Here is a 21,686-nt window from a genome sequence, read left to right as displayed (position 1 = left end):
CGCTATGGCTTATCACCCTCAGGCTAATGGACAGGCGGAAAACATGAACCATACGCTCAAGACTTTCCTGAGGTCCTTTATCAACGAGCAACAGGACAACTGGGCTACCCTTTTACCATGTGATGAATTTTCCCATAACTTTCACACCAGCACCGCCACCAGGGCCTCTCCATTCCTGATTGTCTATGGATGGCAACCGGTCCCCCCATTAACTATCCCATTATCAGTTGCATCACCTGCAACTCAACTGTGACAGCCCATGAACTCCAGGAGCTATAGACCTGGACCCAAGGCTATATTACAGAAAGCTGCCCTCAAAGTGTCCCTATAACCTCTTGAGCATCCCTTTAACCCCTTGAGCATCCTGACTCCCTTGCAGGCTTTCTGCTTCAGACATATTTTTAAAAGTTTTTGTTGTGAGATTTTGCCTGTAAGGCCAACTTCTTTTCAAATTCTCTCTTAGCCTGTCTTATCAATGTTTTACATTTAACTTGCCAATGCTTATGCTTTATCCTATTTACTTCAGATGGATCCTTTTTCCAATTTTTGAAGGATGTTTTTTTTTGGCTAAAATAGCCTCTTTCACCTCACTTTTTAACCATGCAGGTAATCGTTTTCCCTCCTTCCACCTTTCTTAATGCGTGGAATACATCTGGACTGCGCGACTAGGGTTGTATTTTTAAACAATGTTCATGCTTCTTCAATACTTTTAACCTTTGCAGCTGTGCCTTTCAATTTTTTTCTATTTTCCTCATTTTATCAAAGTTTCCCTTTTGAAAATTTAGTGCTAGAGCTGTAGATGTACATACTGTCCCCCTTCCAGTCATGTTGTGACTTGGGAGGTGGACCCTTGGTCCGGCGATGAATGAAAACATCCTTTCGTCGGAAGGCGAGGCCAATTCCGAGGGTCACAAGAAGTGGAAGAGGGTAATCTGGATGCAGGCGCCTCCTGCAGGTCATGTGATCCAGATAGCTGGTGCCTCCAGCAGGTCGTGTGATCAGAGGCTGGCGCCTCCAGCAGGTCGAAGGATCGTCATGCACAATCCAGGGATCGATGCCAAGGGAAACTCCACAGCCAGTCCAGGGGTCAAGAACCAAAGAATACTCCGCAGCCGGTCCAGGGGTCAAGAGCCAAAGAATAATCCGCAGCCAGTCCAGGGGTCGAAAATCCAACGAATACTCCACAGCCAGTCCAGGGGTCGAGAGCCAGAGGAAGTCAGCAACCAGTCCAGAATCAGATACCAGGGATGAACAGCAGCCAGTCCAGGAATCAGGCCCGGAGGATCAAACATAGGAGCAGAACTCAGGAACAACCACGAGAGCCAAGAAGCCAAGGCAAGGTCTGAGGTGCAGACCTTGCCTTAAATAGTCTCCAGCTGCTGGAGCCTACAGGAAGGAACTAGTCCACTTCCTGTATGGCCCTTTAATTATCTTCAGCCGCGTCGTGCGGCTGAGGAAACCTCGGCGGGGGCGGAGCCAGAGCACGCCGAGGGACGACCGACGCCGCGGCATGATGGCAGCAACAGGGAAATCCACCGCCGACTACCGTCAGTGATTCAACATGCCGCGCTGGTGAGTAGCTGACCTCGGTCGCGGCTTGCCGTGGCCGGCGGTCCTAATAAGTCATTAATTCAAATTTGATCATTTTATGATTACTATTGCCAAGCAGCCCCACCACAGTTACCTGTCTTACCAAATCCTTCGCTCCACTGAGAATTAGATCTAAAATTGCTCCCTGTCTTGTCGGCTCCTGAACCAGTTGCTCCATAAAACTGTCTTTTGTTCCATCCAGGAACTTTCTCTCTTTTGCATGATCTGATGTTTCACTTACACAGTCAATATTGGGGTAATTGAAATCTCCCATTATTACTGCACTACCAGTTTGGTTAACTTCCCTAATTTCTCTTAGCATTTCACTGTCCGTCTTACTATTTTGTCCGGGTGGACGGTAGTATACTCCTATCACTATTCTCTTCCCCAGCACACAAGGGATTTCTACCCATAAAGATTCAATTGTACATTTAGTCTCATGCAGTATCTTTATCCTGTTGGACTCTATGCCATACCAGACATAAAGCACCACCCCGCCACCATGATGCTTCTCTCTGTCATTGCAATATAATTTGTACCTCAATATAGCACTATCCCATTGGTTATCGTCTTTTCACCATGTCTCTGAAATGCCATTTAAGTCTATGTCATCATTCACTGCTTTACCCTCTAATTCTCCCATCTTACTTCTTAGACATCTGGCATTAGCATACAAACATTTCAAAGTGAGTTTTGTGTTTGTATTTACAGTCTGTTTTTCACTTGATAGAGAAAATGTGGAATCTTTTAGCTCAGGTGAGTTTTTGTATAGGCACTTGGACTACTTTTCTTATTATTGGAACCTCTCTGTTGGGATGCCCTTTATCTTTTTTTTTTTAATTTATAGCTTATTGAATTTCTTATTACATTTTACAATGAAAAAAGAAACAAGAAAAGTTTTTGGATTACAATACACACTTCTCCAACAAAGAAAATTAAAATAAGTAATTCAAAACATGTATTTCCAAAATTTACAGTCCACTTTAAAGGGGAGCCATTGAAAAAGAAAACATTTTATAACAAAAATCACAAACAATGTATATTTTGGAGAGTATAAAATTTTTACACCAATTTATATTAATCCCAAAATATAAAAAACTGTTACTATGCCCTCATCCACCTTTATCCACAAGAAATACTTCAAGGTGGGCTGGTTTTGTAAAGACAAATTTATTCTTATGTAAAGTGACCAAGCACTTGCAAGGAAATTTTAGAAAGAACGTGGCCCCTAGGCCAAGTACTCTCTGCCTCAGTAACAGAAACTGCTTCCACCTTAAGGGGTAGATTTTCAAAAACCGCGAATAGGCGTACTTTTGTTGGCGCTCCAGGCGCAAACAAAAGTACGCTGGATTTCAGTAGATACGCGCGTAGCCGCTGAAATCCGGGATCGGCACGCGCAAGGCTATCGATTTCGTATAGCCGGCGCTCGCCGAGCCGCGCAGCCTACCCCGTTCCCTCCAAGGCCGCTCCGAAATTGGAGCGGCCTTGGAGGGAACTTTCTTTTGCCCTCCCCTCACCTTCCCCTCCCTTCCCCTACCTAACCCACCCGCCCGGCCCTGTCTAAACCCCCCCTTACCTTTGTTGGGGGATTTACGCCTCCCGGAGGGAGAAGTAAATCCCTGCGCGCCAGCGGGCCGCTAGCGCGCTGGGACGCAATCTGGGGGCGGGTCCGGAGGGCGCGGCCACGCCCCCGGGCCCGCCCCGGAACGCTCCCGACATGCCCCGAAAACGCCGCGCGGTTCGGGCACGCCCCCCGACACGCCCCCTCCGAAAACCCCGGGACTTACGCGAGTCCCGGGGCTCTGCGCGCGCCGGTAGGCCTATGTAAAATAGGCTTACCGGCGCGCAGGGCCCTGCTCGCCTAAATCTGCCCGGATTTGGGCGGATTTAGGCGAGCAGGGCTCTTAAAATCCGCCCCTAATTGTGTGCTCCTAGAGACGTCCGAGAACACCTGGACCTTTTGACCACAGAAGCTAAAATCTTTGTTTTTAAATACTTCTGGAGGACCAAATTTCTTTCTTGCTCTAAACTAAAAACCACTATTAAAGTGGCACTAGTTTGTATATCATCAACAGATGTCTCCAAAAAAGCTGTTAAATTTGGGCTATTGATAAAACATCTAATTCCCCCTCTTGTGCTGCTACCCCTCTTTTCAAATTAGATACATAATACAATTTAGATATAAGCATATCCCTTGAAATACACAAAACTTCTTTTGCATATTTTTTAAACAATTCTTGAGCCGAGATTAATCTGGTAGTTGGAAAATTCAGAAATCTTAAATTTTTACACCTCATAGTATTTTCTAATCCTTCTAATTGCTTGTATATCATTAATGAGTCTTTTATAAAATTAGTCCCAGATGCTTGTAAGGACATTATCTGTGAAAAAGAGGTTGCACTCACTGATTCCAAGTGTGTAATACGCTTGCTATGGTCTTCCAGTGTGTTCCTTGTCTCCAAAGTAAAATTGGTGGATTGGGCCATGGATAAGGATAACATCTTTTCCATTTTAGTGACAGCTTTCCATACATCCACCAGTGTTATATTATCAGGATTGGCCATCTTTAACTTTGAGTCCAAGGAAATACCAACCCCCATTTTTTTCAACAAACGGTAGAGAGGTCCCATCCTGAAGTGGTGGAGTACCTCCTCTGTCTGTTGGAGGTGCTAATTCCAAACCAGGGTTAGTTACTTTACTAGCCCCATGGATGCCCTATATCTAATGCTTCATTAGTATCCTTTGAAAATACCTGCCTCTGAACCATGCGCTGATGAGCGACTGTCTGCTTTCCCCTTAGAGCAGCTTCTAAACTAGAACAATCTCCTTTTTAAAGGTTAGCGCCAGCAACCTGGTTCCACCCTGGTTCAGGTGGAGCCCATCACTTTGGAAAAGACTCCCCTTCCCCAAAAGGTTCCCCAGTTCCTTTCAAAACTGAATCCCTCTTCCCTGCACTATCATCTCATCCACGCATTGAGACTCCGGAGCTCTGCCTGCCTCTGGGGACCTACCTGCGTGTGGAACAGGAGGGGGGGGGGGAGAGAGCAGGGGGGAGAGCAGGAGGGTGTGAGAGAGAGCGGGGGAGGGAGGGATGCAGATGCTTGAGTGTGGGTGCCAGAGGGAGCCTATATGAGGAGATTGTGAAGGAGTTTGTATGATGGGAGCTCATGTGTATGAAAAAGGGATCTTGTGTATGTGAGGGTGCTAGCCTTTTGACAGGATTGTGTATGTGTGAGACAGAGCCTGTGTGAAGGGGTGCATGAGAGAGAGACATAGGTAGCCTGTGTGATGATATATGTGTGAGAGAGAAAGGGAGCTTGTGTGGGTGTGTATGCAAGAGAGGAGGACCCTGTATGAGGGGATGTGTGTGTGCGAGAGAGTGAGGGAGCCTGTATGAGAATGTGTGTGTGTGTACTAGAGAGAGGGAGCGTGTGTGTGAGAGAGAGAGAGAGAGGGACAGAAGGGAGCCTGTGTGATGGGCAGTACTGAATATGGGGTCAAACTCTGAGACTGGCAATAGAGTTGAAGGGGTTGAGCCTAGAGGTGGAGGGGAGAGATACTGGCAGGTGAAGGAGTTGGGGCCTGAGAGGGCAAAGTGGCCAGGGGAGTAGGGAGAGCAAGTGGATGGGACACTCTTACAGTGAATTTCTAGGGAAATTCTGCTCAAAATATTTGAAATTCTGCATCTCTAAGTAATACATTTTTTTCTGTATTAATTTTACATGTAATTACTTAGACTGTCTTGTAAATTGTGTTATTTTGACTAATATAAAGTTCGCAGAATTTTAAGTTTTTGTGTGCAGAATTTTGTTTTTGTGCGCAGAATTCCCCCAGGAATAAAACAAGCATTTTCAAAAGTGAAGAAATAATTTAAATGCATATAGAGTCCATAGCTAGAGAGGGAGATTCATTTGAAAATTTCAAGAAATATTTGTTAACAGTTTAGATGATAGCAATTAGGCCTAAATAATATACTAAGAATGTAATTTTTTAAAGGAAAATGTAAATGTACATACTATCGTAATTTTTAAAAGCCCATTTACTGGGTAAAACCTATTGACAATTCAATAGCATATGTTGTAGCAATTTTCGAAAGCTTTTCAAAATTGCTACAACATATGCTATTGAATTATCAATAGGTTTTAGCCGCGTTAAGGGTGTTAAACACAATTTCCTAGGAGACTTAGAGATACTGAATGGCTGAGGTCACTGCAGGGGTATACCTAGGGTGATGTCAGGTTTGAAACCTGATGCCGACTCCATCTACTAGCAGGGGAGCACATAACCCATTCATTGGTCCTGAGTCCATCTGTGTAACTAAGGAAAACAAAATTATCAGGTAAGTAATTTCTCCAATAAATGGGCTTTTGAAAATTGCTGTGATAGTAAGTTACATTTTTATTTATATTTCCATTTGAAAATTACTCTGAATGCGGATTCAACTACCCTGAGGGGTATGAAGGACAGAAATAGGTGACAAGGCAAGAGGGATATTTGCAGCAACTTTAGAACTGCACTGGATCATAAAGAATATTTCTAATATTCTGAGATTTAATTACATACTCTCATGAAAAATTAAGCCAAAACTGGGCACCTAGTTGCAAAACACTACACTTCACAATAAGAAACTGCTTCCTTTTCTTCCGTGTTACTTTGGAAACATCAGAATAAACTTTATTTTAAAACGAAGCAACAATTCTGTTCTCTTACAAAGAAAGAGTCTTAAAAACTCAATCCCTATGTAGATCAAGTACAAAATCTACTATCTGTGTTGCAGAACATAATACTCCCTCCTCAATCATATCCAGAACTTCAGGCAAATCCAGAGGATCAAAAGATAATTGGGGAGCCTTTCAAGGTCTTGTTTAAAATGATTGTGAACTGTGAATAGTGTTCTGTATAAAAGTCAGTAAAATGTGAGTACTTTTATACATTTATGTATGTGTTTTGTTGGGGGCTACCTTAGATTTTTAATACATAAAGGACACTATCTTTTCATTTCATTTCTCAGTTTGTTTTCTCTATGCTTTCCCATGATTTTTCCATTCTGTCTTTCTTACCCAGTTCCATTCGTTATAAATACCTTTCCTTTCCCTTAATGCCACTCTTATCAATCAAAACACTTTTTGAAACAGAAAAATATTAAGCTATGGTTGCGATGCCAAAAATCTAGTTTGTATATGAGGCTAACAATATAATCTAGAGCATAGCTCCTAAACCAGTCTTGAGGCCTTGCAGTTAATTGGGTTTCCAGGATATCCACAATGAATACGCATGAGCTAAATCTGCATGCATTGGAGACCCAGCATATGCAAATGTATCTCATTCATATTCATTGTGAATATCCTGAAAACCTAACTGGCTGAGGGGACTCCCCAAGATAGGTGTAGAAGGTTCTGATCTGGAGGTCATAGCACAAAGTTGTGAGACCTGAAGACTCAAGTCTAAATTTTTTCCTACCATATGCTTTCCAAGTTCTATAAATATGTTAAAATTAGTCTATATAAATAAAAGTTTGTGTATTCTGTGCATTGTTTCCCACTATGAATATTTGTCCTCTGCTCTACTGGGAATCATTCCTTTGATAATGGATATTAAACCTTTTGTTTTCTCATTTAGGACCTGGGGATGAAGATGATGACTATATTGATGATTTCAACAGGTAATAAATAAATTATTGAGCATTTGATTTACATTGTACATGGTATTTTATAAATATGCATATATGTTTGATATAAAAGGATTTCTTAGGAATATTTGGTCATATGTGTACTATAAAACTGTGGATCAAGTCTTTAGATTTATCAGAAATGTTTTCAAATTGAAACATTGCAGGCTGTCCATGTGACCCAGGTGGTAAGTACTATGCATTGCCATTCAGAATGTCCCCAGTTTGATCCCAGGCTTGGGTCTTGTACTTCTCAGAAAGGCCGTAGCCTGGGATGCTACAGAAATAGTGTTCCCAGCCCCCAGAGTGTATCATGGTCATTGCTTAAGATTATCACCTAGAGGCAGGATTCCAGAAGGAAACCTGGTGCATTCCCCCCCCACCCCCCCCCCCCCGGTCCAGAAAAATGACTTCGATGACTGGACTACATGGAAATTGGGAGGGGATATAAAATAGGGGAAAATATCCCCAGTTGGTTGCAGATGAAAACTTAAGGCACCAAGTTCCAGCTGGGTTGGAAATAAAAAGGAACAGGAGGAAACTGTAGAGTCAAAAACAAGATTAATTAAAATACTGCCTCATAACCAATTTGTATTGGTTTTTGAACATTTTTATTGTTGAGAACGGTGGTTTAGCGTGCCCATGGGCCTCAGCCCGGACCAGACCTTCAGGGCCGAACCAAGGGTTGACGGTGGCCCCGCATGGCTGACGGTCTACCCTCCGCCAGGCCGGCAAGCTCCCTTGGCCAAACATCCGAGGATGTTGGAAGGTGAATGGTCCTCCGATCATTCCGGGCCCTTTCGGTCCTGCTGCGAGCAGCATGGAGCAGCAGGCCTGGCCTGAGGTTGAGGGCAGACGGGCCTTGACATGAAGACACTGAGGTTGATGCAACGGCATCACATGGCACGAAGACACTTGGGCTGAAGACATGACACCAGGGCTATGAAGACGTGACTGTGGATTGATGCGACGGCATCCAGGAACGAGACACATGGCTGATGCAACGGCATCCGGGGACGAGACACATGGCTGATGCAACGGCATCCAGGGACCCGCATGGCTGATGCAACGGCATCCAGAGATATGAGACACATGACATCCAAAAGGCGACACAAGGCATAGACATTGGCACTGTCTCTCAGGGCACCCTACTCAGGCCACCGGCGGGACTGAGTCGCGGACCACCCTGTCCGTTACGCGCCCTACACAGCCCCAAGGCTGGTCACGGACCATGACAGGAGCGGGACAGCACAGGAACACACATCAGGAACTTGGCGGCTCAGGAGCACAGGACAACCGTCCACCGGCAGGCTAGTCCACCCAGGAGTACTGCATATGAGGGACCACCGGCCTACCGGACCAGAAGGCTCAAGAGCGATGAAGAGGCGAGGCGTAGGGAAGAACATCCAGGAAGGCAGGAGCACTGGGATGTAGGAGAACGAAGACACCTGGACATGGACCTCAGGCACGAAGACTTGAACATGGAACAGCGAACACGACGAGGAGCTCCACGGAGAGAAGAAGACCTTACAACCGGCTCTGGCAGGCAAGAGCCTCCAGGCGAAGACTCGGCGACGATGATGCAAGGCCCTGGAATGAAGAACGGAGCAGCCTTTTATAGGGCTGGAGGCAGGAAATAGTCCCAAGGTGGGGCCCAGACACTTCCTGTGTTTGGCCCTTTAAATAGTGTAGAAAGACGCGGCCGCGCACCTAGGGAGAGAAGTGCAGGAAGCTGTGCAGGACCATGGCCAGCAGCCTGCACAGCGTCTGTACGCGAAGATGTCAGAGAAGGCAGGGCTGAGCCTGAGAGCAAGCTCCAAAGTCGGCAGCGGCTTCAGCTGCTGCGGCAGGCCCTGGGGGCGGCTCCTGCCGCTAATCCAGCCCGGGGCTGTGGCCTGTGCGCCGCGAAGATGCAGATTATGTCGGGGGCAGTCCCAGCCCTGTGGAAGGCCGCGGCTCCGACCGCGGAGCCGAAGATGGTGGTGGGCGGCCTCCGGACCGCGTGGGCAAGCCGACGGCGGCGTCCTGCCGCGTCGGCGAAGATAACATCGAGGGTGAGTGGCCTGCTCACGGGGGAACCCGCGGGCAGAGCTAGTTCATAACATTTATTGTTATACACAAGGTCTTATTAAGCTTATTAAGTAGCCTTCTTGTAAACTCAGTTTGGGATTTTATGTATACCTTTTTATCTTATCATATAATAACTGTTTTGTGGGGAAATAAGCCAGTTAACATAAAAAATGTATTATGGTACCCACGTATTCTCCTAAAAGAGCATTTCTAGCACCATACTTTTTAACATAGAACACTGGACTGATTCCGTTCTACCTCAGGTTCCTATCTGAGAAGAACTCCTTGACACATGGCAGAAATTTTATGGCATGTGGAAAAGCTTTTGTTTTGTGAAGGAAGAACTTATTTTAAAAAGTGATATACCTAAAAATGCTAAGCTAATTATTTAAAATAGAAACTTGCTTATTTCACTTTGTCCATGGACAGGCAGGGCTGAATTAGCCAAGATGTGGGTGATGTCATCAGACAGTGCTAAATGGACCCTTCTTTCTTAACTCGTTGAGCTTTTGTTCTACTCAGCATGTGCAGGAGTTCCCACACAAGCATTGCCTTGTGAGCCCCACAGTCTTTTTTCAACTGAGCTGTAGCATGGATGTGTACCCTGTCTCTCTATTTTTTCTTAAGTGATATCTCTTATATTCTCAAATTATTAAATATTTCTATTATTCTTCGCAGAATGTCAGCATTAAGAGTGGCTTCAAAGACTGCATATGTGGTAGAAAAATGTCATTACTGATGGACACAAGATTTGTTAAATATGCCTAGGATCGAACCACGATCAGTCCAACTGATACCACTGTGGCTAGATGTCACCACACTCTCAGAAATCCAGAGCTGGAAAGACTGAGGAATGCGCAAGTCTCTGAAGATCCTCAGCCGCTTCTCCTCCCAGAGCCCCTTCTAACTCCAGGGCTGAGTGGAACAGGATCTACTTGGGTAAACTTTTCTCCTCAATGGCACAGGCCTGGAGTCCCTCCACCTCGAAAGTGTTGAGTAAACAAAAACATTACCATTCTCAGGGATTGGAGGAGCCCCTTGCATACATTGTTCTATTCCTCTGAGCTGCCAGTGCCATAAAAGCACCGAGCCTTAGTTCTGGGGACACAGTCAGCACATATGACACTAGCACAATTGATGCACCATTCACTGACTCGTCAAGCCCTAGCACAGTTGGTACATTGAGCCTTGACACCAATGATGCTTCCTCCCTCGATGCCTCAGAGTGTGGATCTGCGCTGTCGACACATTGAGCCTCAGTACTTACCGATGCAACATTTCATTAAATCATCAGTTCCTTCCATTCATTCAGAAAGAAATGGGAGGTGGAGAGAGATGCACTCTTCTTACTTCCTCTTCTTTCAAAGGTGATTTCCTCATCCACGATATTGGAGCAAGGCCTGCGTATGGACACACTGGATCTTATCTGCTCCTTTGTGCCTTAATATCTAACAGGCCCCGCTGTAAATAAAGAGATATACAGGAGGTCTCCATCTTAAGCTCTGAAGAGGATGTTCCACTCCCTAGCCAGAGGGCAAAGCACCTTTGGACCGGATTTAGGAGTTGAAGACTTTCTTTGACTCCTTGGCAGCTAAGGACAAAGAGGTCATTTTTCATCCTCTCCTTTCCAGAATATTGGATTTGCTCCCTCAAGAGGGAGCAGCTCCCATCCCTGAACCAAGGGGTACTCCATCAGAACCTACAAGGTGATTTGAGTCCTCCTCACTCACTTGCAGTGGAATCCAACCAGTCAGAGGAAGTTCACCTGGAATACTCCCATCCAAGACAACCAATGACCCCTCAGTTGATTATGTCATCATTGGGATCCTGGATCAGTGTCCTTTCTCCTCCCCTATCAGGGGAAGGTTCAACAGGAATCCCTTCCAACCTCTTACCTGAGCCTCTGGAACATTCATCTCCACCTGAGGGCTTCTCCTATTCCAGGTCTCTGGTTAAGATGGGTAAGACGCTGGGGTCGACATTCGTAAGGACAAAGAGTCATGTTTTTGCAGATTCTAGACACTTTTATCAGAGTTGGAAACTCTTTTGATCCATGAGTTCCTGCAAAATTTATAAACAAGAATGTGAAAGAATCCAATTTCCTGGGCACCAATAGCCAGGAAACTAGACCTTAAGTGTAGAATCCAGAAGACTCTGTGTTTTGGGGTGGAGCAATTGTCTCACTGATCCGTTGTGGTGGAATCAGCATTAAAACAGGCAAAGAAATAAAAAATATTCTCCAACATTCCACTAAGCAGACTACTGGACAGCTTTGGGGAAAAAGGTATTCCAGTGACATGCTTAATGTCCACATCTCTGCATACCAGTTTCACATGGTGCAGTACTTAAATGATAACATTCAAAAACTAAATCCACTCCATATCTCAATTGCTGGCAACCCTGCATACCTGCAGCAGTTCCTGAATGCAGAAGAGTATATATGCCACCTTATTTAATCTGTGTATGAAGCTTTTGACACAATAGCCTGCTCCTCATCAGCCTCCATTGGAGCTGATTGAATGGCCAGCAGTTTACGTGACAGTGTCCACGATAAGCTAGTGGATGTACTCTGCCTGGACAATCATCTCTTTGGAGGCAAACTCAGGAAAACAGTTGCTCAAATCAAGAAGCATCATGTAGCAGTTCAGCCCTTCTCAACAGGCTGTGATCCACAGATGACTTTGAGGTAACCCTACTTCGCTTGTAAGTGGTCAGATTTTCAGATTTCCTTTCTGGCAATTCCAATGGTACTATGCTTTTCCACTGCTCCCAGCAAGAGGCCAGAAGTGCAAAAAGCACAAGCCAAAAGCAACTCAACCGGTCCATCCAATAACTGGACCAAGCTTTTGACCTATCTCCAGATACAGCACTCATCCCCTTCAGTAGCAGGGATAATTCATCTTTATGTGTAGTAATGGTGCAAAATCACCAAGGATCATTGAGTACTCAAGATTGTGGAGTCTTGGTTACTAGTTGCAATTTTCCTGACTACTTGCATTTTTCCTGTCTTCCTATACTTCCCTATTGCTTATGTTCAATCTACATCCGTCTCACTCAGAACAGCTCAGCCTGGAGATGGAATCACTCCTAAAGCAGTGGGAAATAGACCCTGTCCCAACCAACTAATATGGCCAGAGGTTCTACTCCTGCTGTTTTCCTACCCCCCAAAAAATTCTGGAGATTGAGACCCATCCTGGATTTGTTCACATCACTTTCCTAACCCAAGAAAGTTAAATACATACTGGTGTCTGCCAGAAAGTTCTCAACTTGAAGGGCTTATAGTTTTAAATGGAAGCTATTCTTGTCCTGGTGTCAACAAACGTCCCTGGACCTATTCGCATGCAAGCTGTGAGAGTTGCTTCTGTATTTGTTCAGTCTTCAGTACTTAGTACCTCGTCAGTCAGACTACCTCAGCACTATAGTGGCCTATCATGTTCAAGTAAAAGGCAGGCTAATTTCTACTCATCTATTAGTGTAAAAATGTATTAAAGGCCTATGGGAAACTAAACCTCCAGTGGTCAATTCACTTTTCCATGGGACCTTAATGTCATTCTGGCTCAGCTTATAAAACCACCCTTTGAACTATTAGTCAGCTTCTATAAAATTTGTCACATGGAAAGTATTATTCCTTGTTGCGATCATGTCAGCCAGAAGAGTTAGTGAGTTTAAGCATAGTACATTACTCTCTATAAATCTAGTTCTTCCATAATAGAATGTTTCTGCCAAAAATGTTCTCAAGGTTTCATATAAATCAAATTATCGTATTGCCCATGTTCTTCCCAAGGCCACATGCACATGAAAAGGAAAAAACTCTCCATACATGAGATTTTAAAAGAGCCCTGGCTTACTACCCAAAGAGAACTCTGCTGCCTCGTAAGGCCTCGCAACAAATCATCTGTTACAATCCAAACTATATAGGCCTAGAAGTTGCAAATGTACATTGTCCAATTGGCTAGCAGATGTACTATTATGCGCTAGCTGGCCTTCAGATTACAGACTCAGTTAAGGCTCATCAAGTGAGAGCCATGGCTACATCAGTGGCTCATCTGCAAGCTGTACCTATCAAAGACATCTGCAAGATTGCAACTTGGTCATCAGTTCATACCTTCACATCCTATTATTGTCTGGACAATCTATCAAGAAGGGATAGTAAATTTGGACAAACAGTTTTGCATAGCCTGTTCACCTAGTAGTCTAATCTCCATTATAGGGTCCAGGTTTTTTTGTTTTTTTTAGTGAGTGTTCCACTGCAGCCCTCAGATTGGTACTCCCCATGTGTCATGGCTAATTCAGCCCTGCTTGTCAACTGAGAAAATAAGTTTGCTACCATAAACAGTGTACTCCATAGGTAGCAGGATGAATTAGCCATGCTAAATACCCATTGCCTCCCTGGAGAGTCAACTACCTAGCTAACTTAGCTCTAAGACCGATTGAGGGGTTCAGCAGGCAACACCCATGTGGAAACTCGTGCACATGCTTAGTAGAGAAAAAGCTATATGAGCTAACAGAGAATGGGCTATTCGGCAGTGTTGGGTGAGGTCATCTGTTTGTCATGGCTAATTCATCCTGCAATCTAAAGAGAACTCCATTTACGGTAAGCATTTTATTAACATTCTTTTTATTTTTAATTTTTTTCACAACATATGTTCTTATATTTTCATACTCTAGTTTTTATACTGTCTGATTAACACATCCTCCTCTTTAGCCTGCATGGGCCCCCAACCCCTCTGCCTTCTTCCCTTTGGCCCATGTGGAATGTGGACACTGCTTTCTTCTGCCTTGGCCTGTGAGAGTCACAGATGCCTTCTCCTCCTCATTGGCCCATGCAGACTTCTGCCTCACTTTTGGCTTTATTTATTTATTTGTTTAAAAAGTCTTATATACCGCACTGTACAATGAATATTGCTCGGAGTGGTTTACAGTATAACATTCATATTAAAACAAAAAGTCAATATACTTTTACATTACAAATATTAAACAACATAAGAATTAAAACAAAGGTATTCATTCCCTCATTCAGCTTTAAAGTAGTGTCAGAAATATTATATATCTTAATCTAGCATCATTAGATATGAAGCATAATTTTCCAGAGGTTTTACTCATGTGTCAAAAAAGCCTTTTTGAATAGGAAGGTTTTTAGATTTCTTTTGAATTCTTTTAAATCTGTAATTATTCGCAGTGCATCTGGTAATGCATTCCAGAGATTAGGACCTGCTATTTTCACTATGCTGCCTCTGCAGCTTTAATTAGGAACAAAGCATGCTTTCTGTCCTTGACTACTTGTCTTTTTCCTCCCATCTTGCACATGGCACTGGCCACTGGCTGTCACTCTTGACAGCTCTATGCCACTGATTTAGTTCACCTCAGACCTCCTGCAGCAGTCAAAAAAGCAAACAGTGTTAGGAATTATTAGGAAGGGAATAGTTGGACTTCCGGCGATGACGTAGATAGAGGCGGAAGCAGGGGGATTGAGCTCCGCGGCCCCGCTCCCTAGTAACCATAATTATACCTAATTTCGCCGCTCGTTTCAGCCCCTCGTACCCCCGACCGTCAAAAGGAAGTGCTCCTGCACCTGTAGCTGCATCCCACCGGGCGTGGGATGCGCCGGACTGGCACCCGCGGAAGAGCAGAGCGCCGACCACACCGACCGCGGGCAGTTAAAATGGCAGAGATGGCCTCCCCTGCAGAGCCTGTAATGGCTGCGATCTCGGAGGAGATCGCATCCATTACATACATCGCATACATCGCATCGCATCGCATCCATTACATACATCGCATACATCGCATCGCATCGCATCCATTACATACATCGCATCGCAGCCATTACAAAAAATTTCCCAACACGTAACAGATGCCCTGCATAGCCGTCTGATAAGGCTACAAACCGCAATAGAAGATGTAAAGACGGCTGTGGAGGGGCATTCTAGAAGACTCAATGTCAACGTCTATTTCAGGGATCAGGGATGGCCAGGGCGTACATCAGACTAGTCGGGACGCGATTGCGGCCCGATTTCTAGTATATTATACCCAGCTATACGGAGACAAACCTATGAGTGTTGAGCTGGCGGAGACTTTCTTTCGCGGGATGTCCTGGCCTCGCCTAAAGCCGGAGGACCTCACGGCCTTAAACTGCCCTATCACCACTCAAGAAATTTATTCTGTGATTCAGGGCTTAAAACTAGGTAAAGCTGCTGGACAAGATGGGTTTGGGTCGGAATACCCATCTTGGCCCCACTACAAGCCTATTATAACAGTTTGTTAGAGGGTACTCCCCTCCCCGCAGTCGCTAATCAGTCTGTTATTGTGGTCCTCCCCAAACCCGGGAAGGATCCCTTAGAGGTGGGATCCTATCGCCCCATCTCTTTGATTAATGTGGATATCAAGATCCTCTCCTCTGTCCTGTCTGCCCGGTTGCAAGGCAAACTCCCAGCAATGATTCAGGAGGACCAAACTGGGTTTGTGCAGGGTCGCCAGGGAGTGCGTAATATCCGTCGCCTCATTGCTGCACTTAGCTATCAAGCTCAAGAGGAGGCCCTGATCCTGAGTCTAGATGCCGAGAAGGCCTTTGACTCTATATCGTGGGAGTACTTATTTTGGACGTTAAATAAATATGGCCTCGCTGGTCCCTATTTACAATGGCTATCCATACTTTATAGCAACCCGAGTGCCTCCATCCTACTGAATGGGCTGCCCACAGCGGCTTTCCAATACAGTGTGGGGTTAGACAAGGCTGCCCCCTCTCCCCCCAGTTGTTTGTTTTGGCTTTAGAGTCCCTGGCCATTCGCCTGTGGGGGGACAAGACTTTCTGTGGCATCAGTGTGGGAGGTCATCCACTAAAGATAGCGCTTTTTGCAGACGACATTTTGTTGTTTGTAAGTTGGCCGCGTACTAGCGTCCCGGTTATTGTCCAGTTATTCAATCAGTTTACCCCGGTGGCGGGCCTCCGTATTAATTACACTAAGTCGGAGGCACTGGCCATGAATGCGCATCTACCGGACACTTGGGTGGGCCCTTTTCCTTTCCAATGGGCCCCGTCGAAGATCAAATATTTGAGGGTGTGGGTCCCCAGGGACTTAAAGAAGCTATATGCTTTAAACATTACCACTTGTATTGTTAGGCTGCAGGCACAGTTAAACACATGGACTCCCCTCCCACTGTCCTTTGGCAGGTGTGCCCTGATTAAAATGGTTTTGGTGCCAAAGCTTTTGTACTTGCTACATATGATACCCTGCTGGCTGCGGGGGGTAGATATCCGGCGCCTGCGTTCTAGTATACAAAAATTCCTGTGGAAGGGGAAACGAGCAAGACTCGCATACCCAGCTTTGGAATTGCCAAGGGAGCGGGGAGGGCTCAATATGCCAGACTTCCGCTTATATAACGTGGCATGCCAGCTGCGGATTGTGGGAGAATGACTCACGGGATCTTATCAGTTTTGCGCAGCTGGCATGCTGGCTCATATGTCAGCCCCCAAGTCACCTGTGAGTATACTACAATCTCGAGCTTCTGTGCCACACCTTATCCTACTGTGTTATTATACCCCTGTATTCGGGCCTGGAGGTGGTGGCGGAGGCTGAATGTGTTGCCGGGAATCCGGTCTCTACTACTCCCTTTTGTACACAATATAGAATTCTTACCGGGGCAGGACAGTGGGGCTATTTTTCAGTTCTGGGCGAATAAGGGAATATTGTTTGTTTATCACCTGTATGAAGCTACCTCTTGTCTCTTGCTGGACCTTGAAACGCTAAAGCGTACCTAACAAATTCCTTCCAAGCAGTTCTATGCTTTCCTTCAGGCCCGGCACTACATTCGCTCCTTTGCATGGACCACAGCAGAATTGGAGGCGGAACTTAAGTTTGCCAATGTCTTTTTTGACACTGCCTATCTTACCAATACTATTACTGGTTGGAAAAACCTGGGACAGAAGCTTCGCTGTACAGATCGGACGTCTCATTTGGCCAGCCGCTGGACTAATGCCCTGAACTCCCCTGTTTCTGGGGCTCAGCTGCTTGCTTCTTTCACCCGACTACATAAATTGCTTCCTGATATTGGTCTTCGTGAAGTACAGTTTAAAATCCTGCATTGGCTTTACTGTGATGATGTTCGCCGGTCTCAGATGCGGCTGACTCTACCCCACTGTACATTAAATGTGGATTACAACCTGGGACCCTGGTCCATAGACTCTTTGCATGCCAATCTCTTCAATCATTCTGGGCGGCCGTCTCGGCTGTGATTGGCGCTTGTACGGGAGTCACCCTTTGCTTCACAGGGACTGTGCTTCTGTGCAGCTCCATCCCGAATTCCTTGCCTGGCAGCAGCTCCAAGGCCAAATTTGAGAGGGCGGCCATCATGCTGGCATGCCGCACTGTTCTGGCAGACTGGCTGGAGCCGGAACCCAGCCCATCCTTCTTTGCCTGGGCTCATCGTATGGCCACAATCGTGCAACTGGAGCGTATGGACGTTTTAGTAGGCCATCAGAAACTGGACAAGGTTTACTGTGCTTGCTGGGACGCTTGCATCTCGGCCTTTCCCAAGGAGCTGCAAGATGAACTTAGATCCAATGGTTACACATCTGATTGGGCTGTTAAGGGGGGGATGGGGGTAAATAGTAGGGTGCGAATGTGGAATGCGTATGGACTGTCTGCTTGGTGTTTGGGGTTGGGGGCAGGGGGGCTGGTTCGGGGGCGTTTGTAAGTTTATTAAAGAAAAGGAGTATCAGGTGGGAGCAACGATAGCGAAAATGGTGTTCTAAATGTTACTTGAGCTGTTTGTTCTCATTGTTTGTATTGCTCCGGATTTGCTGTGAGATGTTTTGCTGTTGCCTACCTGATCTTAATAATAAAAAGTATTCTGACAAAAAAAAGGAAGGGAATAGTTAATAAAACGGAAAATGTCATAATGCCTCTATATCGCTCCATGGTGAAGACCGCACCTTGAATACTGTGTACAATTCTGGTCGCCGCATCTCAAAAAAGATATAGTTGCGATGGAGAAGGTACAGAGAAGGATAACCAAAATGATAAAGGAGATAGAACAGCTCCCCTAAGAGGAAAGGCTGAAGAGGTTAGGGCTGTTCAGCTTGGAGAAGAGACGGCTGAGGGGAGATATGATAGAGGTCTTTAAGATCATGAGAGGTCTTGAATGAGTAGATATGAATTAGTTATTTACACTTTCAAATAATAGAAGGACTAGGGGGCATTCCATGAAGTTAGCAAGAAGCACATTTAAGACTAATCAGAGAAAATTATTTTTCACTCAGTGCACAATAAAGCTCTGGAATTTGTTGCCAGAGGATGTGGTTAGTGCATTTAGGGGCAGATTTTAAAAAAGTACGCCGGATTTTAATAGATAGGAGCATAGCCGCGCATATCTTTTAAAATCCGGGGTCGGCGCGTGCAAGGCTGCGCAAAATCGGCAACCTGCACGCACCGAGCCACGCAGCCTGCCTCCGTTCCCTCCGAGGCTGCTCCGAAATCAGAGCAGCCTCGGAGGGAACTTTCCTTCCACCCCCACCCCCCACACACTCTCCCCTTACTTAACCCACTCCCCCAGCCCTATTTGAACCCCCCTACCTTTATTTGAAAAGTTATGCCTGCCCAAGGCAGGCGTAACTCACGCGCGCCGGTGGGCTGCTGGCGCGCCATCACCAGAACCGGGGGCTAGTCCGGAGGCCTCGGCCATGCCCCCGGGCTGGCACCACGCCCCTCATCATGCCCCCGGAACGCCCCCGAACATCGCGCCGCCCCCGACATGCTCCCCGACACTTCCCCCTAGCAAAGCCCCAGGACTTATGCGCGTCCCGGGGCTTGTGCACGCCGTCGAGCCTATTCAACATAGGCTCGGCGTGCACATGGGGGAGCTTGGTTTTCGGGGGGTACAAGCGTATCTTTCGGGGGGTACGCAGTCCATTAACTGCTATTAATCAAGTTTATTTAGGGAATAGCCACTGCTATTAATTGCATCAGTAGCATGGGATCTTTTGTTTGGGTAATTGCCAGGTTCTTGTGGCCTGGTTTGGCCTCTGTTGGAAACAGGATGCTGGGCTTGATGGACCCTTGGTCTGACCCAGCATGGCAATTTCTTATGTTCTTAACCCCACAGTCTTCCTTTTGCTGGCACTGTCCCAATGGTACTTCTGCTGCCACAGTGCCTGCTTGAGGTTGCAGCTAGTGCTATGCAATTGCTGTTGCTATTCTTCTCTTCCCTCCTTTCTCTTATGTGGTCTGCTGACATTGCTTCCTGCTCCTTTGATCCACACAAGCCACTGATGCTACTTCTGCTCCCTTGGCCCACGCTGTTGCTGATGCCATCCTTTTCCCTTCAGCTTGCATGAGTCACTGAAGTGAAAAGGTTTTGGATCAATGACCTGACTTGGTCTGGCATAATGTCACCACAGCTAATTTATGATTTCTGCATGTTTTTCTACATGGCAGCATATCAGGTTTTCTCCAAGGACAAGCAGGTTGGCAGTCCTCCATCATCGGATGGAGCCCAGCATGGAAAACTTATGTAAAAGTTTCTAGAATTATAACTGAGCTCTCTAAGCCACATTATACCACACATTCATGTGGGGTCCCCTCAGTCTCTTTTTCTTACATTAATGAAGTGATTTTGCATTTCTTTTCTCGTTTTTCTCATCTCTCACATGTGGTATCAATGTGGAATCCTCCCAGTTCTCCACTTAGCATCTTTAACCAAGTTTCTCAGCATTTAAGGATAAATATTCTTTTGCAGTTGCCTCCCCTGCCCAGACAGTGGTGCCTTTGGTGCCTGCCAGTCATCATAGGCTGCCGCTATCGAGTTCAATTTTGCCTCTCTTTTGTTTGAAGTCGGCATGCCCACATCCAGGTTTAAGCCATGCCCTCAGTTCTCGAGGTCTTTTTCTATCACAGACCCCCATGATCAATGTATCTTCTACCTGTGAGCATTGCATAACATCCGGGGTTGCAGCAAGTGCACCTAGATGAACCCTAAAGGATGTAAGATCTGGCTAGATAAGATGGAGTATCTCTTTGGGTCAGGGAAGGCCGGCCCATCAACTTTGTCATCAAAGTGCCAGGGAGCTGCACTGATGGACACCAAGCCATCGATATTAGCAGGATTGTTGATTGTGTCTGTGATTGTCAGGGAAGCTGGAGACAGGCCATCGTCTGCTTCCCCCGGGTCAAAGGTATCGGGTTTGTCGTCTTCGACCTCGGCACTGGAGAAGAAACAATCTGAGCACTGAGGGAAGCTGAGAAAGCATCAGCATCTGTCTCTGTCAATGCATGATTCGGGCAAAGGGATGTACCAACTTCAGCTGTGATGCCTCTTATGTATCACCCTGATGAGGAAAGCCAAGCCTCCATCAATACCCAGGGTATACGATAGTCTTTACCGACTCTGACGCCCTCCACCGATCCTTCTTTTAGTTCTCCTGAATCCCAGTCAGTCTTGGCATCGGCGCTCTTTGAGAGACATGTGCAGTCAGCTGTGGAGACAGCAGTGCAGATCCTCAGTGTCTGGGCACCAACAGCATCAGGACTGGCAGCATCTGTTCTCAAGTCACTGTTGGAATCCCTACATGCACTCATCGGAATGTTATCGATGCAGCCTGTATCGGCAACATCAATGCCCAGCATAGTATCGGGGACGCCATCAGCCGATCTGGTGCTTGTCCACAGTTCCTCAGAGAAGGAAACTCCTTGTGGGACCAGGGTGACACCGGGGCCCAATCCCCCATGGCCAGTTGAGTTGATACCCATACTGCTGGCTAGCGGCCAACCATCCAGGGCCCTGTCCCCTCCTTCAGACGAGGGCACTTATGACCCCTGGTGGGATGATGTCTATAGAAACGTATATATATAGAAACATAGAAATGACGGCAGAAGAAGACCAAACGGTCCATCCAGTCTGCCCAGCAAGCTTTCACTCCCCCCCCCCCCCCCCCCTCCATAATTCTCTTACTCTTGTCCCTTGTAAGTGACTTTTTGTTCTATTTCCTTCCACCCCCGCCATCGATCTATTTCCCTTCCACCCCCGCCATCGATGTAGTTAGTAGTGCTGGAGCTGCAGCCAAGTGAAGTATCTAGCTAATTGGTTATGAGTAGTAACCGCCGTCATAGCAAGCTACTCCCATGCATGTTTATCCAGCCTGTGCAACTCAGTCCTTGTTGGTTGTTGTCTGAATATAAATCATCTTTTCATCATTCCCCCTGCCGTTGAAGCAGAGAGCTATGCTGGATATCATTGAAAGTGAAGTATCAGGCTTATTTGGTTTGGGGTAGTAACCACCGTATCAAGCAAGCTACACCCCTGCTTTCTTGTGGATGCAAATCTTTTTTTTTTCACATTTCCTCTTGCCATTGAAGCATAGAGCAAT

The 21,686-nt window shown here is 46.0% G+C and overlaps 1 protein-coding gene across 19 annotated transcripts in view; it reads left to right on the top strand.

The window, feature by feature from the left end:
• The window catches only part of CCR6 (C-C motif chemokine receptor 6), a 553,987-nt gene that overhangs the window by 339,815 nt on the left and 192,486 nt on the right, over positions 1-21,686 (top strand). For 16 of the 19 annotated variants that reach the window (XR_003855476.1, XM_029594230.1, XM_029594222.1 and 13 more), the window contains one exon: positions 7,210-7,252. Coding sequence is in view for 16 of the 19 variants with exons in the window: in XM_029594230.1 (XP_029450090.1) it covers positions 7,210-7,252 (43 nt within the window). In the remaining 3 variants the exon portion in view is untranslated. Of the gene's footprint in view, positions 1-7,209; positions 7,253-10,006; positions 10,083-21,686 lie in introns of those variants that run through there. The other 3 variants (XM_029594234.1, XM_029594242.1, XM_029594244.1) reach the window with 3 other exon arrangements.

This window comes from Rhinatrema bivittatum, chromosome 3 (genome assembly GCF_901001135.1).
Source record: "Rhinatrema bivittatum chromosome 3, aRhiBiv1.1, whole genome shotgun sequence".
In the NCBI taxonomy this organism is placed as follows: Eukaryota; Metazoa; Chordata; class Amphibia; order Gymnophiona; family Rhinatrematidae; genus Rhinatrema; species Rhinatrema bivittatum.
Note: the sequence above shows the minus strand (reverse complement) of the source record. Positions and strands in the feature narration are given on the sequence as shown.